This window comes from Phyllostomus hastatus, unplaced genomic scaffold (assembly GCF_019186645.2).
Source record: "Phyllostomus hastatus isolate PE091 unplaced genomic scaffold, TTU_PhHast_1.1 phas_scaffold_11, whole genome shotgun sequence".
Taxonomy (NCBI): domain Eukaryota; kingdom Metazoa; phylum Chordata; class Mammalia; order Chiroptera; family Phyllostomidae; genus Phyllostomus; species Phyllostomus hastatus.
In genome coordinates this window covers 6,374,309-6,390,594 of record NW_025334005.1, presented here as the reverse complement: position 1 = coordinate 6,390,594, position 16,286 = coordinate 6,374,309, and the positions used below count along the sequence as shown (strand labels likewise).

The 16,286-nt window shown below is 64.9% G+C and overlaps 1 protein-coding gene across 3 annotated transcripts in view; it reads left to right on the top strand.

Moving 5' to 3' along the window:
* DAGLA (diacylglycerol lipase alpha) overlaps nt 1–16,286 on the top strand; it is a 59,587-nt gene that overhangs the window by 27,727 nt on the left and 15,574 nt on the right. Inside the window, exons 1-6 of one of the 3 annotated variants that reach the window (XM_045855420.1) lie at nt 6,415–6,772; nt 9,223–9,364; nt 9,763–9,974; nt 11,346–11,447; nt 11,838–11,976; nt 14,971–15,058. In XM_045855420.1, the coding sequence (XP_045711376.1) occupies nt 9,270–9,364; nt 9,763–9,974; nt 11,346–11,447; nt 11,838–11,976; nt 14,971–15,058 (636 nt within the window). In that variant the 5' untranslated portion in view covers nt 6,415–6,772; nt 9,223–9,269. Of the gene's footprint in view, nt 1–6,414; nt 6,773–7,899; nt 8,144–9,222; nt 9,365–9,762; nt 9,975–11,345; nt 11,448–11,837; nt 11,977–14,970; nt 15,059–16,286 lie in introns of those variants that run through there. The other 2 variants (XM_045855418.1, XM_045855419.1) reach the window with 2 other exon arrangements.

Below are 16,286 nucleotides of genomic sequence, written 5' to 3'. Positions count from 1 at the left end.
CACTCATCTTTTCTCCGAGCCGAGTGTGTGATGTGCGTGATTTCACTCACTCCTCACGACTGCCTGTGAAGTGGGTGCCTCCGTTATCCCCTTTTGCAGATGAGGAAACTGAGGCCCAGAGACCTGAAGGTCACAACCGGAAGTGATGGACCCCGTTCTGACCCAGGGCTGCCCCACCCCAGAGCTGAGGGAGGTGGCGGTGAGCTCCTCGGACGGCCACCGTCTCCATGTCTGCCAGTCCGAGGGAGCGGCTCCCAGGGGGACAGGAGTAAGGATGTGCTGGCGCATGAGGGGACAGGAGTATGAGGGCACAGGAGGAGACCACAGGGGCGACACAGAAGGGACTCAGTCCGATAGAAACAGGCCTGGGATGGGTGCCCGTCTGCCCACCTGCCGATGTCCTCCCCACCTGCGACAGGCTGTGGGGCGAGATGGCCTGGGGCTTGGAGACCCAGGCAGCCGGGCAGTGGCCACTGGGAGGCCAGCTGCACCCCGGACTTTGGGCTGCACCAGGGTACCTCTGCCCCCCTGCGACAGAACGGGTGTGGGACAAGGGCGCATTCCTAGTTTCAGAAAATAAACAGTCTCCAAGGAAGAACTCAGGAACAAAACACAGCCCGGCCACAGCCAGGGAGCCCCTCCTGCTGTTGGGAACAGGCCCACTCCAGCCCCACTGAGGGCGCCTGGTGGAACCCTCCCCCACGCCCCACCCCGAGGAGGACCAGGTCGGGGCTCTGGGAGGGAGGGGCCCTCCCACCCCTGGTTCCCAGCAGCTAGCTGCCCTCCCAGATCTCTAGCAGGAAGGATCGCTAGCAGGAAGCGGAAGGCCCCAGCTGGTTCCCAGGGACTTGGCCGGTGTCAGCCACAGGGCCAGTGGCAGATGGCAAGTTCTACTTGCTGCAGATGAGATGAGTGGAAAATGCTTCGTGGAGAAGAGAAGCTGGAGCGTCTGTGAGGAGCGACACACGGAGCCCTGCGGAGGGCTCCTCAGGAAGGGGCTGGGAGCCCAGGCTGCAGCCTCAGGGCCTGGCGCTGCTGCTCACTGGCCGAGTGACCTTCAGCCAGTTACTTAACTTCCCTGGGCCTCGGTGTCCTCATCAGTAAAGTGGAGATAAGGATAACTTACCCCACAGGGCTGTTAGAAAGATGAAGTTAAAGAAGGTGATATTCATGAGCTGCTTGCTGCAGTACCTGCCGTACAGTCAGTGCTAGATAAGAATTGTTAAAAAAAAAGAAGCAGATGACAGAATGATCGTTGGGGCTATTTCCATGTCCAGCCCATGGTGGCCGTAGGCCTGGCCCGGTCGCTGGGGCTGCTCCTTCTCTTCCTCTCCTCTGAACTCCGTGCCGGGGCCCCAGGCCGCCCTTCTGTGGGCAGGGCCCCCCTGCCCAGCAAGCTCAGCGCCACCGCTGAAGCCAGAGAGGAAGCAGCTGAGAGACCCGGCTTCCGAGCCTGACGTGGCCCTCACTCACTAGGTTATTCAACCTCTCAGAGCCTCAGTTTCCTCATCCGAGACATGGGAACAGCCATGGGAACAGCCCCCCCCCCCCCCCCCCGCACAGGGTTGTAGTGAGAGGGACAGGAGGCACCTCCCCCGCCCTTCAAGGTCCTCCTGGCGGGGGTTGTGGGGAGGATGCCCGAGAGTCCGAGACCCCGAGGGCAGGGGGGAACACGGGGCAGGGGCACCCCCCTCCTGCCCCAGCCACCCCAGGCGCACGGCCCGCAGGCCCAGGGCCTGGGAGCGGGAGGCCCCCGTCCTGGGCTGAAACCCCCCAGCGCCGGTCCTGGGCAGGCTCGGCTCTGCCTTCTGCTCCCGCACAGCTGACGCGAGGAACGCGACAGCTTTCGGCCCCTAACTTGGGCTGCACACGCCCGGCACAGGCTGGCGGCGCACTCGGGGCCAGCCCACACGTCGTGCTTTCTCTCTGGCGCCTCCCTCGCCGCCTTCTCCCTTCCTGCGCCTCTCAGAGCCCAGCCCCTGCGCGGGGCTGTGGCCTCGGGAGGGAGGGCATCCTCGGGGAGGGGGAGCCTGTGGCTCTCGTCCGTCCATCCGTGTGCCTGTGAGTAAGCCACCGGCCGAGGGCACGGGAGCCCCGGCTCTGCCTAGTCCTTGCCCCGGGGTCTTCAGGTGAGCGCCGCGCCTCTCTGCGCCCCGGCTTCCTCACCTGGAAAGCTGGGGCGGTGCCGCCGGAGGCCTGATGAGGCTGGAATGAGACCACACACACTGGGTTCGAGCTCGGTGCCCGCCCGCTCCCGGCCCCACGGCCCGCTCACGTAGCACACATGCTGCGGGACTCCCCGGGCTCAGCCTCCTGCATCTGCAGAACGGGCGGGTACCCTGCCTTCTCGCTCCCGGGGCGGGGGGATGTGTGAGGCCAGCCTCTGGGCGCAGAAGCAGGCAGTCAGCTGACTCCTGCTCCGCAGAGGCAACGTGCAATGGTGAAGACGCCAGTTCTGGAACTGGGCTGTTCGGGACCTGGGCGGGCCCCCGTACCCCACCTGGAAAATACAGAGACGGCAGTGCCGACCATGCAGAGTGGTTATGAGGATGACATGAGCTGTGTTTGCGACGGGCTTAGACACGGCCCAGGGGGTGGTCAGCAACTGACCAGTGCCACAGGAGGCAAAACGACAGGGGCCCCCACCCTGAGTTTCCCTCATCGCCCTGGAGCCCTGCAGCTGCCCTGCAGCAGTGGGGAACGGTTCTAGTTAGGGTGTGTTGGCCCCTCCCCCTGAGAGCAGCTGATCAGCCCTGCAGCTAAGAAGCAGAAGAGCAGGGATTTGACCCCTAATGAGGCCTGTGCCTTGGGCACCACTGAGGAGAGAGCAGGGACCACCTGCCCACCCAGCTAGGTGAGAGGGGCCTGCTGGTGAGCCTGCCCCCTAGCCTGGCCCCTCGGGGCTGCTGCTCTCCCTGCAGGCTGCCTGGGCCCAGCCTCATGGTTGTTAATCCCTCTGTCAGATCCCCACCCCCAAGACTAGAAAAGCTTCAGCATCTGTCACAGAAATGCCAGGAACCCGATAGGACAAGGGGGGCTTGCAGGCAGCAGGTACCTGTCCCAGCAGCTTTTCTGGTGCAGCTTCCAACGTCAAAGCCCTGTGCACGAACCACGCTCATTGTAGGGGCGGAGTCACGTGCCTCAGTCCCTTTTCACTTTGGCCACCGGGAAGCTCGGAGTCTGCCGATAGTTTTGGGTGCAGGTACCATGTGCACCTTTATGCCATGCCCGTGTGCAGTGGAGTCCCCCAACCTTCTAGGTTAATTTACATAGTTTTTGTTCTGAGGTTTATTGGGTTTTAAATTTATACTCCACCTTTTCATTGTCTGTGGTTCCTACAAGGCCCACACAGCCATTTGTTGTGAATACAAATAAATACTAACGTTTATTAACTAACGGAAAGACGAGTCCCCCATTTTCCCAGCTCATCATTTTTCAGAAGGGGGAACTGAGGCCAGGAGGTGCGGTCACTCTCTGGCCTGGGGACGCTGCTCTTGGTCCGGGACTGGCAGCTTTAGGGTGTGACTTGGCCTGACCTGGTCACCAGCCTCAGCAGGCAGTGGTCCGAGGGCCCAGGGAGGGTGGCCGTGGGTGTGAGTGGCTCATGTCCTTCGCCAGCTGAGCGGTGGGGACCCTGGCTGCTGGAGGGGCAGAGCCAGCTGCTGCCGACTCGGAAGCCAGACCAGTGCTTGCCGCCTCCTTGCAGAGTGACCCCCAGCGAGGGAGCTTGCGTGCTGGCTTGCAAGAGGGCTACACGTGTTCGAGAGCCCAGAGGAGAGGCTCTCAGCCCAGGCTCCCTGGGGCGGCCGTCTGTTAATGGTGCGTCTCTTGGGGAGCTGGAGTAGGCATGCCGTGAGAAGGGGGAAGGGAGTGGGCCGGCTCAGGGGCTCTGGGACGCTGTTCGCAGGGGAGTCCAGGAGCCTCTGGGGCCTTTCTGAACCTCCCTTTCCTTGCCTGTGAAAGGCGGGGCAGGGCCGTGTCATTAGCAGCCCCCTCTAACTGACGCTCCTGCACTCAGTGGGGACTTTGCATGGCTGCAGGGAGGACCGGTGCCCCTGCCTGCTCAGCCTCCTGCTCCTTGGAGAGTGTCGGGCCAGGGTCTCTGAGCCGCAGCGTCCTCACTCTCCAGTGGTAACAGTGAGGAAAAGCCAGCACTGGCTGGGACTTACTGCATGGCAGGTGCCGTGGACACGACGCGACTCACTTGGCCCTCCTCACGAGAGTTCTGGAGCTGGTACTGCCCTTAGTCCCAGTTTGGAAGTGAGGCTCCGAGACACAGAGAGATGAAGTAACTTGTCCAAGGTCACGCCGCCAGTCAGCACAGAGCCAGGGCTCAGGCACGGCCTGTTTGCAGAGCCCGGGGAGTGGGCGTGCCCGCCGTCCTCTGCGTCACTCCCGGGAGAGTGGAAGGTGGCTAGTCCAGGGTCGGCACTCGGGAGGTATGCAGCTGACGTCACGCACGTCCCCGTGGCCTGGACCTGGCCGTCATCCCTCCAGACTCAGTCTTCAGCCCGTCCCTGGGCCCAGATGCCTGAGGCTACCTCCCAGCAGATGGGAAATTTCACGAGCTGACCTGGGAGCTGGAGGTGGCACTCGTTGGGGTCTTTCACAGCACATCCCCCGGGGGCACCAGGTACTGCTGGCAAGCAAGTTGACCTCCTGTGTCCCCCACAATCAGACCCTGTGCAGGGTCATCTGGAGGGTGGACACAGCAGCCTGGGTCCCCCTCTCTGTCTGCCCTGGGAACTCCCAGCACACGTTGGCTGGGACCCACTGCCGAGGGCCTGCTCTCCCTGAAACATGCACCCAGGGCCAAGCAACAAGGGGACCTTGGGGTCAGGGGATGAGGCCCAGCCCGGGTGCTTTAGCCAGCAGCCCCCCAAGGCCCACAGTGGGGGGGCCGTTACCCAGTCAGGAGGCAGGTCTGCTCAGTCCGGCCCTTTCCCGTCAGGTGGAGCCAGCCGTGGGCAGTCACAGATCCCCCGCCAGCAAGTGTCCGGAGCTCTGTTAGTATGACAGCCACCACAAGGAAAGTCTCGGGGTCTCCAGGGCCTGTGCAAACTCTCTGATGCCATAATAGTCAGTCTTCCCTATAGCTTTCTGGGGAGGGGGGTGTCACCCCCACTTTGCAGAAGGGGACATGGGGCCGCCGGGCAGCGAGGACAGCCGGAGGAGGCTGGGGAAGCGGGGGGCAGGGTGGTTCCACAAAAGCCAAGGGCGTGCGCTAAGAGGACTCTTATGACGGGAGGGGAGCCACCTCAGGGGCACTTGGGATGCTTCAGGGTGCAGCTGATGAGGCCGCTCGGGGGCAGAGGGGCAGGGAGGGGGTGAAGGTGAAGGGCCTGCAAGGCCTCCGCCCGCACAGACTCCCAGCTGAGAAGGGGCAGGGACGGCAGCAAGGAATCGGCAAGGTCACCGTAGGACAGCGTGCCCGGGGTGGGCGGGGGGGCTACTCTGGAGTGAGGGGTTCCAGGACCCCGTAAGGGGGCAGCCTGTTTAGCCTGAGAGAGGCGAGGTGGCTGGGGGGCAGTTAGGAGGGTTTCAAAGAGAAGGCGACTTTTGGTGAGTCTGAAAAGATGAGCAGGGTTTTTTGCCTGGCAGAGGAGCTGGGGTGAACGAAGCACAGAACCTTCCAGAGAGGTGAATTTTAGGGAGCCGTGAGTTTGGGGGCCGTGGGGAGAGGGAGGTGGGGCAGCGTGAGGAGGGGCTGGAGCGTCTCTCCAGCCAGAAGGAGAATCTGTGCCTTCAGAACCCGTCCCCATCCTTCCCCCTGGGCCAGGCGTATTTTCCTGCCCCAGGACTCAGAGAGGGCAAGGCCCCTGTGCAGCGCGGCACAGCCTGCCCACTGGCGACAGAGGCTGGCGACGCCACTGCTCCAGGGGCCTGGACCCTACCCTGCAGGCCACAGGGAAGGTTCTTAAAGTAGGGAAGAGCGTGTGCATTTTTAAGAAGAATTTTGTATCTTTGGAAAGAGGAACTCCCAGAATCGTTGATACTTAGTGCAGGGAGCTGAGTCACAATCAGGGAACTTGGGCTTTGTGGGTAGGAAAGAGAGGGGCTCCCTAGGGCCACTCACATCACCCCACCCTCGGCGGGGCTTCCGGCACCTCATTCATACTCGCCTGGGCTAGGGGCTCAGCCAGCAGCATGGGGGGCCCCCCGCCGTGCCCCTGCTGTCCCCGCACTGGAGGGCGCCCGGAAGTGCCAGTGGTCTGGGGTGGGGCGTGGAGGCTGTGGGCCGCCGGAGGGCACTGTGCCTGCGCCCCAGGGAGAAGGGCCAGATGGTCTGCGGCAGCCCCAGACCAGGAAGCAGCCTCTGCCCTGCCCCCTCCTGAGACATTTCCTCCAGATGAAATCACATCTCCAGCAGGGGAACAGGCCCCCATTGTGAGGAGCTGGGGTCTCGGAGAAAGGACATCTTTCAGGCCCTTAAAAATAGCAGCCCTGAGATTTATGAATCGGCATGGACCGGGTGGCCCCGGCCTCCGCCCAGCAGCAGCACAGGCCCCGCCACCCTCGCCCCAGACCACGGCCTGTCGGTGACCAGCTGGAGAATCTGCTGGCCCAGGCAGGGGGAGGAGCAGGGGCCCCCGCAGGGTCCACACACTCCCCCTCTGTCTCAGCGGCCCCCCCACCCCGCCAACACCCCGGGGACCAGCACTGCCATTTCCCGGCGCGGCGAGGGCATCTGTGGACGGCCTCCCCATGTGGTCCTCACCTGGACTTTTAGCAGGTGGGGTAATCGACCGATGAGGAAACTGAGGCACCACCAGTAAGTCACGTGTCAGCGGGAGGTGGAGCCTGGGCTCCCGGCGCTATGCCTGGGGTTCTGCAGCCGGGGGCCGGTCCCAGGTGCCGGCCGGGTGTGGGGGGTGGCAGGGCGTGGTGGTCCCCAGGCCGGCGATGGGGTGCCCACCGGGCTCCACCTGACCTGGTGGCACTGGCACTGACCACGGCTGCCTGCCTCGGGCTTGGGGGCAGAGGCTGCCACCAGCCGCATCCCCTCCCCAGCGTCTAACAGACCTTCAGCCACCTCTGCAGGGCCAGGGGCCAGGCCGGCCCTGCTGCCCCGACCTGAGAGCGGGGAGGGCAGGGCGGTGCACACAGGCGGGGCTGCCTGTGCGTTCAAAGGGGCCGCGGGAATGATGTGTGTGAGCCTAAGGGACATTCTAGACTCTAAGGTGGGGCGAGAGGCGATGGAGAAGGCCCCTCCAAACCCCCAGGGACATACCTGAGAACCCCCAGGGACACACCTGAGGACAAGACGCCCTGGGCTGCCGGCAGGGGCAGGGTCCTCGCCCACCGCCCGCCACCACCCACCACTGAAGGGCTGGGGCTCCACCCACACCCACCCGACTAGAGCCGGAGGCGGAGCTGTGACACCTGCTGGGTGGGCACTGGCCCTGTGCTGGGCCCGGGCCTCTCGGTCATTCCTTCTGAATGAGGGGTCTCCCCCTGGGCCCAGCCCCACACACCCCGCCTTACCCTCCGGGGGCCCTCTGGAGACCGGGAGGGGCTGTAGAGACCTGGTGGCCAATCCCCAGCTGCTGGCGGCTCTGCCCTGCCCCGGCCCCGCCGCCCCCCACAGTGTCCCAGCCGCTCCCGCCCCGTCCTTTCTAACCGAAGCTTGTGCTGCTGCTGCGGTGGCTGTCAGCCACCTGTCACGGACACGCCCCCACAGCCCCAGGCCCCGCAGCCCCAGGCCCCGCAGCCCAGACCCCACCCCGGCCACCACAGCCCGCGAGCGGCTGGGGGCTCTCCATCCTTCTCCCTGCTTCCCCGAATCCGGGCTCGGACTCCTCCTCGCAGAGGGTGGGATGATGTCACTTCCTGAGGGTGGGGGGAGGAGTAGGCACGACCCCGGCAGACTAGCCCGCCAGCCTGCCTGCCAGGCAGCGGCAGCTCCGTGAAGTGGCCGCGGCGGCGGCCGGGAGAGGGAGAGGGTGAGGGAAAGGGAGACCTGCCGGGCCGGATGTGCCGGCGGCCCCACGCCCCTGGCCCACCCTCAGGGCCGTGCCCAGCAGCTGGGGGAGACTTGCCTGCTTCCTTCCTGAGTGATGCCGGTCTCTGAGGACACTTGTTTTCCCTGGAGCCGTCACAGGGAGTGGAGGACTTGCCACCAGCCCCTGGACCCCGTGCCAATGTAAGCCCCTGCCAGCCTGGGGCCGCTGTCCGCCAGCGGGGCCTCCAGCAGCAGGGTTACTCCGCGGGGCTGCCCTGGAGCCCCTCTCCGGGGTCCCTGGACCAGCCCCCTGTGGGGGGCCTTTCAGCTCACTCCAGGACCCTGTTCCCCCGGCTCTAGGGATCGGGGCCCGGGTTCCTGGGCGCTTGTCCGTCCCCGAGCTCCCCTCGGCTCATTCGAACTCTGTGATTTCAGAGAGTTGGACGCTGAGCAGCAGAGGCTGCTTGGCTCAGGGTGGGCATAGGAGGTGTGGTTTCGGCGGCGGGGGGGGGTACCATGCAGGGCTCACCCGCCGCCCAGCAGGGGCCCTGGGGGCCTCAGGCATGCTCTTGTCCCCTGGATCTCAACCATGCCTTCCCCTACCAAGCAGTGTAGCTGAGGCTGGGAGTTCTGCCTGGGGGGCACAAAACTAAGCCATAGAGCGTGCTCCTGGGGTTCTAGCAAAGCGAGAAGCTGAAGACTTCCTCCAACAAGTGTTTACTGAGAGCCCACTGTGTGTGCTGGGCACTCCCACCACCAGGCTTGCCGTCCCTTACCCCGCCTGCCCCAAGGCCTCCGGCCTTCTACCTGCTTTGCCTCTCTCCTGTCGGGCACAGGCTCGTGCTTGACACGGGGAGCCCCACCCACCGCAAGGACTGCACACGCCAGGCTGGGTCTCCTCGTCCACAGGCAGTGATAGGGCTAGGGGACCGCCCCTGACCCAGCTCAGGAGAGGCAGCGGGTGAGCCCAGGCCTTGAGTGGAGCTGAGCAGTCACTGTTGGGATAACCCCAGGCGCAGCTGACCCCAAGGGGAAAGAGCCGGTCTGGGGGGCCGGAGACACCTCGGGAGTGGGGCGACACCAGGGCCTGGCTGCTGAGGTCCTGTATGTTGGCACCGGCGGTGGAGAGAATGGCGGTGGGTCCTGCCCAAAGATGGGTTCGCACTGCCGGGGGGCCTGGAGGACTGTGGGCCGTGGGGGCTGGGCGAGCCTGGCCAGAGCGCAGCGGCCCGGGCGCCGCGGCGGCCCCGGCAGCCACAGGGTCCTCCGCTGCCTTTCAGGAGGTGAGCGCCAGGCCCGCTGAGCCTCCACAGGAGAGCCGCCAGCCATGCCCGGGATCGTGGTGTTCCGGCGGCGCTGGTCTGTGGGCAGCGATGACCTCGTCCTGCCAGCCATCTTCCTCTTCCTCCTGCACACCACCTGGTGAGTCTCGGGGCCAGGCCGCCGGCCTGGGTTTGAAGAGGAAGGGCTAGAAGGAGTCTTTCCAGCCGTCTGTCCGGACCCTGTCATGCTCCCAGGTCCCGAAGTGTGCGTTGGAATCGCGCAACCCCTTAGGCGGCACCCATGCGGAGCCGAGGGACCCCGGCCTGGCCACCGCCAGATGGAGGCCAGCTCTGGGGCGGGAGGGGGGGGGCGCTGCTAATGTCTCCCACGGCTGGCCGCTGGGATCCCCGCTCTGCCTCCCTGTCCCCCGCGCCTGTGCCCTCAGAGGCACTGGGTGCTGGCGGAGGGCGGTGCTGCGCCCATGGAGTCCGGGCTGGGCGGGGCAGCGGGAGGGGTGCAGGCTGTGGCCCCTCTCACGCACGTGCCGGTCCCCCCAGGTTTGTGATCCTGTCCGTGGTGCTCTTCGGCCTGGTCTACAACCCCCACGAGGCCTGCTCCCTCAACCTGGTGGACCACGGCCGCGGCTACCTGGGCATCTTGCTGAGCTGCATGATCGCCGAGATGGCCATCATCTGGCTGAGCATGCGCGGAGGCATCCTCTACACGGAGCCCCGCGAATCCATGCAGTACGTGCTCTACGTGCGCCTGGGTAAGGGCTGCCCGCCTCGGGTGGGGGCCGCTTCGGACCACCCCGCCCCCACCCTCCTCGGCGCTCTGCCGCGCACGCAGCCCAAGTGCGCTGGGGCCCGCGCTGGGGCCCCCGCAGACTCACGGGGCGGAAGCTCTAGACCAGGGACCGGCAGGCCGGGCCCGGAGGCCGTGCTCGACCGGCTGTCTGCTTTGTAAATAAAGTTTTATTGGGGCCCAGCCACACGCATTCATTCCTGTGCTCCTTGTCTCTGGCTGCGTTCGTGTGACAACAGCAGAGCTGAGTGGCTGCGACAGAGAGAATGTGACCTGCACATCTGACACATTTACTCTCTGGTCTTTACCGAAAAGGTTCCCCGACCCTGTTCTAGGCTGCCTTTTCAGCTGCTTTGTGACGGTCCCGGAACAGCCTCCTTTGCCTCTCCCTGTCTCCCCACCGTCCAGGGAAAAGCCCCCAGGGGCCTGTACCAGCTGTTCCCTGGAGGGCCAGCCCCCCCTCCTCCCCACCCCCGACCGGGGCTTCTCCCCATCCCTAAGGAACACTCCTCTCGTGCTTCTATGAACTGCCCTCACGTTAACTCTGGGAGGAGCTATTATTAGTCTCGTTGTACACATGGGAGACTCTGGGACCCAGGGAGGTTAATCTGCTCCCTCAGGGCCACGCGGCTCATGTGCAGGCGTCGGAGCTGAGGTTCGAACCCAGGCTGTCTGGCTCCGAAGTCTGGCTGCGTTGCCACACTGCACTCACTGCCTGTGGAGCTAGGGCTTCCCAGGCCACCCCAGTGCCCGCCCCCCCCCTGCCTGGCCTGAGTCCCGGGCTCAGGGTGCCAGCAGCAGCCGCTGCAGCGCCTCCTCCCCGCTCCTGCCTCAAGGGCCAGAGGCCTCTTCCTGGGTAGACACTGCAGCCTCCCTGACGTGAGCACCTGCCGTCTAACTCTCACACAGCAGTGCCTCTCTCACACAGACCTTGCCGCCCACTTTACAGACGAGGAAGCAGAGGCTCAGAGACACTAGGTAGCTTGCCCCAGACACGTCTGATTCCAGAGTTCACGGTTATAACCCTCAAGTCCTGAGAGAGCAGGGAAATGCCTCCTCATCCTCCTCCTTCCCAGTGACCCCCTCCGTTGGGAGTGTTGGGGCCGGAGGGCACACTACCACGGGACAGAGTCACGGTGGGGGCGGGGGGGGCCGCACTCTCCGGGCTCTCTGCTCCATGAACGGGGCCTGGGGGTGGGGAGCGGCGGGGGTCTGATGCCCCCAATGCCCAGCTGGCCAAGGCCCTGCGGTAGGAGGGGCCAGGCCGAGGTTCCAGGGCCCTTCCCCATGGGCAGAGGGTGGCCGTCCTTCAGCCAGGGCCCTGCCGTCCTCACAGCCATCCTGGTGATCGAGTTCATCTACGCCATCGTGGGCATCGTCTGGCTGACTCAGTACTACACCTCCTGCAACGACCTCACCGCCAAGAACGTCACCCTTGGTATGTCGGCCGGCCGGCTGGCCGTGGGGGTGGCGGGACGGGGCAGGAGGGGAGCCCGGGCACCACCGCAGGGGAGCGGTTTCTGGGAGGGCCCGTGGACCCACCCACGTGGGACCCCAGTCTGGGGGTGCAGCAGCAGGTGCAGCGCTGCCCGGGGCACCAGGTGAGGGCCCCTCAGCGTCTCACTGGTAACCTAGAGTCGCCGGCTCTGTTCCAAGGGTAGACCTTGGGGTCCCAGCCCGGGAGGGGACGGCCACCCAGCCCCAGCCTGGAGCCAGGGCTTCTGAGCCTTGTTGGGTGCCGGCAGCAGTTGGGGGTGGGGAGCCGGGGAGCCAGGGAGGTGTCCCCAGCAGCACCCCCACCTCTCGCTCCCCGCTGCTGCCCCTGCAGGAATGGTCGTCTGCAACTGGGTGGTCATCCTCAGCGTCTGCATCACCGTGCTCTGCGTCTTCGACCCCACGGGCCGCACCTTCGTCAAGCTGAGAGCCACCAAGAGGAGGCAGCGCAACCTGCGGACCTACAACCTACGGTCAGTGGGCTGGGCCGTGGGCAGGCCGCTCTCGGGACTGGCTGACAGGCGGGCAAGGCTGGCTCCACGCCTCCCAAACTGCATTGCACCCACAGGCTTGGCCCCAGGCTTACCTGTCCCCGCCTCAGTTTCCTGGTCTGTCAAGTGGAATGATGCAGTTCGTGCCTCGCGCTGCTGTGCGGAGGTTTGAGGCAGATGATACCTGCCAGGCGGCCAACGCAGCGCTCCCAGGGGTTCACGTGCTCAGTAAAGGGCGGCCGTTGTTCTCACCTTCAATGCCGGTGGCCACGGCAGTGCCAGCAGGAGGCACGTGCAGGCCAAGCCAATCGTACATGTTAACTCACAGTGTCTCCACGGGGTAGCTGTTACCATCCTCCTCCCTGCAGATGAAGACACTGGGCCGGGGAGAGGCTATGTGACCGGCCTGGGGTGACTCAGCTGCTCCGTGGTGGGGCTGGGACCCAGCCCAGGCAGGCTGGCTTGGGAGCCCATGCTCTTAACCGCTGGCTGGGCTGCCTCCAGGGTTAAGGGGGCTGGAGGAGGTTAGCCAAGGAAGACTTCCTGGAGGGGTAGGTTTTCCCCGGTGTTTTGAAGAATGGGGAAGGCTGAGCCTTGGCAGAAAGAATGAGGGAGGGCACCCGGGTCACAGCAGTTGTTGTTTATTGAAAGGAAAAAAGAGGGAGTTTCCAGGATGGGCCACAGTCAGGCCTGTTCATTGAGCTTGTGCTGAGGGTCAGGCCCCGCCCTTTCCACCGCCAGCCCTCCTGCCAGCCCCGGTGCGGCCGTGAGTCCCATGCTGCAGACAGGAGTGGAACCCCGGGGAGGCCCCAGGTCACGCTGGTGGAGCACGGAACTGGCTCCACACCTGCAGTGCGGGGCGGCGGGGTCAGGAGCCCTCAGCCGGGGAAGGGGGTGTGGGTTGCCCCAGTCCCCAGGCCCAGCAGGCACCTCCCCACTCCAGCCTCCTGCCTCCACGTCAGCTCGGCGCTGCAGCCAGGGCCACACCCAGGCCTGGGCTGGCCACCTCCCAGCCCGGAATGCCTGTTCTCGGGGCCAAGGCTCCGGAGCCGTTTTTCCTCCCCGGGTAGCCGGCCGGCCACCAGCCCTGTCCCACTTTGCTCACTCTGAGCACACCCCGCCACCCGACCTAGTTTCCGGGCCCCTGGGGCCCTGCGAGAAAATCTCCCCTCCCTGGCCCGGGTAATTGCCTCTGGGACCCGGGGCAGCCAGCGCCTTTGCAGCAGTGGGGGTTTGACAGCAGTGGCTGTCATTTTAATGGGACGTCTTCCTGCGACCTCTGGGCCCGGTGCAGATGAGCGAGAGGCCTCAGAGCTCACAGGTCCCGTCCGGCTGCGGTTTCTGCAGCTCTCAGGTCGGGCTCAGGGGGGCCGCCCAGGCCGTGGCTCGGCTGCCTCTCAGGCTGTTCCCCGCCCACCCTCCGCCCCCCACTTGGAAACGATCAGTTTTCCTAACCGGGGCGTTCGTGAGCCCGCCAGCCCTTCATCCACTTCCAGGCTCAGGGATGCGCACGAGGCCTGCTGTGCCTTGCTGACAGGAGGACTTAGTTTCTGGAAGTCAGGAAGCTGTCTGAGTCCTTGGCCCTTTCTCCTTCTAGTGACAACTGATGGGAGCTGGGAGATGGGTTATTTCCAGCATTCTTCCCGGGGAACCTTGATCTTGGGTCTTTGCAGAAGGAGTACCTGTCCTCCCTTCCCTTTAGTGAGTCCCCGGGGGCAGAGGGTTGCTGGTCCGTGAACTTTTTCTGTCCGGATTGTGTATGTGTCACCCTGTATTGGTCTCTGCAGCCTAACTTAACTGCCTTAGGCCAAACCTGTCACCGGCGCCGTCTGCCCCCTGGTGGACACAAAGAGTACTGCAGGGCAGTGTACAGTCAGCGCCTCCATCAAGCCGGAGACACAGCAGGAAATTCTCTTTGAACCTTTGAAAACCCCATTAGATTAGAAAGGGTTAAAAAAAAAATGATGCTCTGGGAGTCTGGCTTGGCCAGCATGCTCTCCCTTTCTCAAGCCTCCGGCAGGTGGGACATTGGTTTAGGATGCGGCTGGCAGGTCCCAGAAACAGCACTTCCTGTGCACCCTTTCCTCCCCCCTCCGGTAGCCCTGGAAAGCCCTGTGGCTTCCCCTGGCCTTGCGGGACCGGGGTCAGGAGCAAGAAGTGGCCTTTGCCACCGAGAAGAGCTCAGGGGCTCGGGGGGAGGGCCCGGCCCGTCACTTCTGATGGACGCTAAGTGCCTGGCGTGTGCTCAGGGCCGCCGTGCCCTCCCCTCGTGACCGCCTGGCGTCAGGCTCTGACAGGGCCCGCGGTGGGGGCACGTGTCACAGAAGCACGCCAGTCCCTTCTTGCTCGGTCTGGGAGTGTCCGTTTTCAACACCGGGCCTGTCATCGCCGTGCTGAAGACACACCAGGCACCTGACCAAGGAAGGGCCTCTGAGGGGCCTGGCCCCCCTACCACTCTGCCTTTGGGTGCAGACTCTCGGACACCCAGCTCCCCACCCGGACAGCCAGCCTTGGGAGGCCGCGGGCGGGGTGGGCACGGCCAGGGCCAGCCATGCAGGTGAAGGCGGGGGGCCCTGTGCCCTCCAAGGTAGCAAGCCCAAGGAACCGGGAAACCCAGAGCCTCCGTCAGCCCTGCACCTCCCCCACGTGCGGAGGGTGTGACCGTCTGAAGCCCTTCCGAGCAGGGGCAGCTCCGTGCGACAGGTCCCAGCTGCCAGCCCCGGAGCCCCCGAGGCAGGCTGGTGCTCAGTCTGCAGCATCAGGGTGCCCCGGCCATTGGCACAGCACCTGAGGCCAGCGGGAGTCCCCTCAGGGGCGGCCAGCTCACTGGCCACCCCACTGTGGCTGGGCCCAGACACCCCGAGGGAGTCCTTTTGTGGGGTCCTGGGGACAGGCCACCCTGTCTTCATAATGGCCGGGCGCCGGCTCTGCGGTCCGGCCCTGTGGCCTCATGCGTGCCCACTCCCCTCCTTGCAGGCACCGGCTGGAGGAGGGCCAGGCCACCAGCTGGTCACGCCGGCTCAAAGTGTTCCTCTGCTGCACGCGGACCAAGGACTCGCAGTCAGTAAGTGCCCGGGGGGTGCGTCCTGAGGGCTCCTGTCCTGCTGTCCGAGCCTCAGGTCCCTCGGCTCATTGGCAGAGCTGGGTGGGCCCGGCCGGGGGAAGGCAGCTGGGCTCTGAGCGGGAGCCAGGTGACAGTCTGCGCATACACAAGCTCCCCCACCCCTGCCACCTGCATATACGAGCCCCCTCCTGCGTGTGAAACAGCCGACCTCTCGCTTCATCAAGGGAACAGAAATATTTGAGGGTTTTTCACTGACCACTCCCCGCCTTGGAACTCAGAGTCTAGTTTAGAGGAGACGCTCAAACATGGGGGCAACCTGAAGACAAGGGAAAGCAGCGTCTCGCCAGCTGCAGACCGGCTGGGAGTCTGCTGCAGCCACAAAGCGCTCCGTGCGGCCCTGGGCACGCAGCCGGGCTCCACTCCCGCACTCCGTCCGAGGAGCACCCGGTCTTGTGGGCGGCAGGGAGCCACAGAAGGGCACGGGGAGGCAGGACCCTCGGGGGCCTCAGGCAGAGCTCCGGGTGCTCACAGGGCCCTTGGAGATCATCTGGCCCAGCCCTTCGTTTTGCAGATCGGGCAGCTGAGACCCAGAGAGGTGCAGTGTCCCACGGCTAGTTAGGGGCAGAGCCAGTGAGGTCAGGAGACTGCTCCTCCCCGAGCGTGGAAGCCACCAGCAGCCTCGAGTGGCTCTTTCCCACTGGCAGCCGCCGGTGAGCTGTAGCGTGAACACTCGCGTATAAGAAAGCACCCCCTCCCAGTTCCCCTGGTGGGTGGGAAACACCCCTACCTAGGGGTCTGAGGGGTCACGGCCCAGGGCCTGGTTCACAGGCAGGCCATGGGGAGGGCAGGGAGCTGTCCCCTGGCTGACGGGGGCTGGGCCTACCAAGGCTCAAGAAGGGGCTGGTGCTGGAGTCTGGTGAGAAGGGAGAACTCCCCGGTGGGGCGAGGAGTGGGGAGACGGGGTCAGGTCCGGCCCAGAGTACGTTTTCTTCAGCCTGCGCTATGTTCTTAACGACTCAAATCGGATGCATCGGATACATTTAAACATCGACTTCTGTGTGTTTGGGTCGGGCAGCCCGGGCCCCTCTCAGGACCGCCCAGCTGGGGCTGAGCTGCAGCTGGCTCCATCTGGCACCCTTAGGCCTTGGAGTTTGCAACCCTTTGTTCTTCTTTCTGTGCAAGGGCCAGAACTCAAGGGTGGAACCCAGCCACACAGAACCAGTCGCCA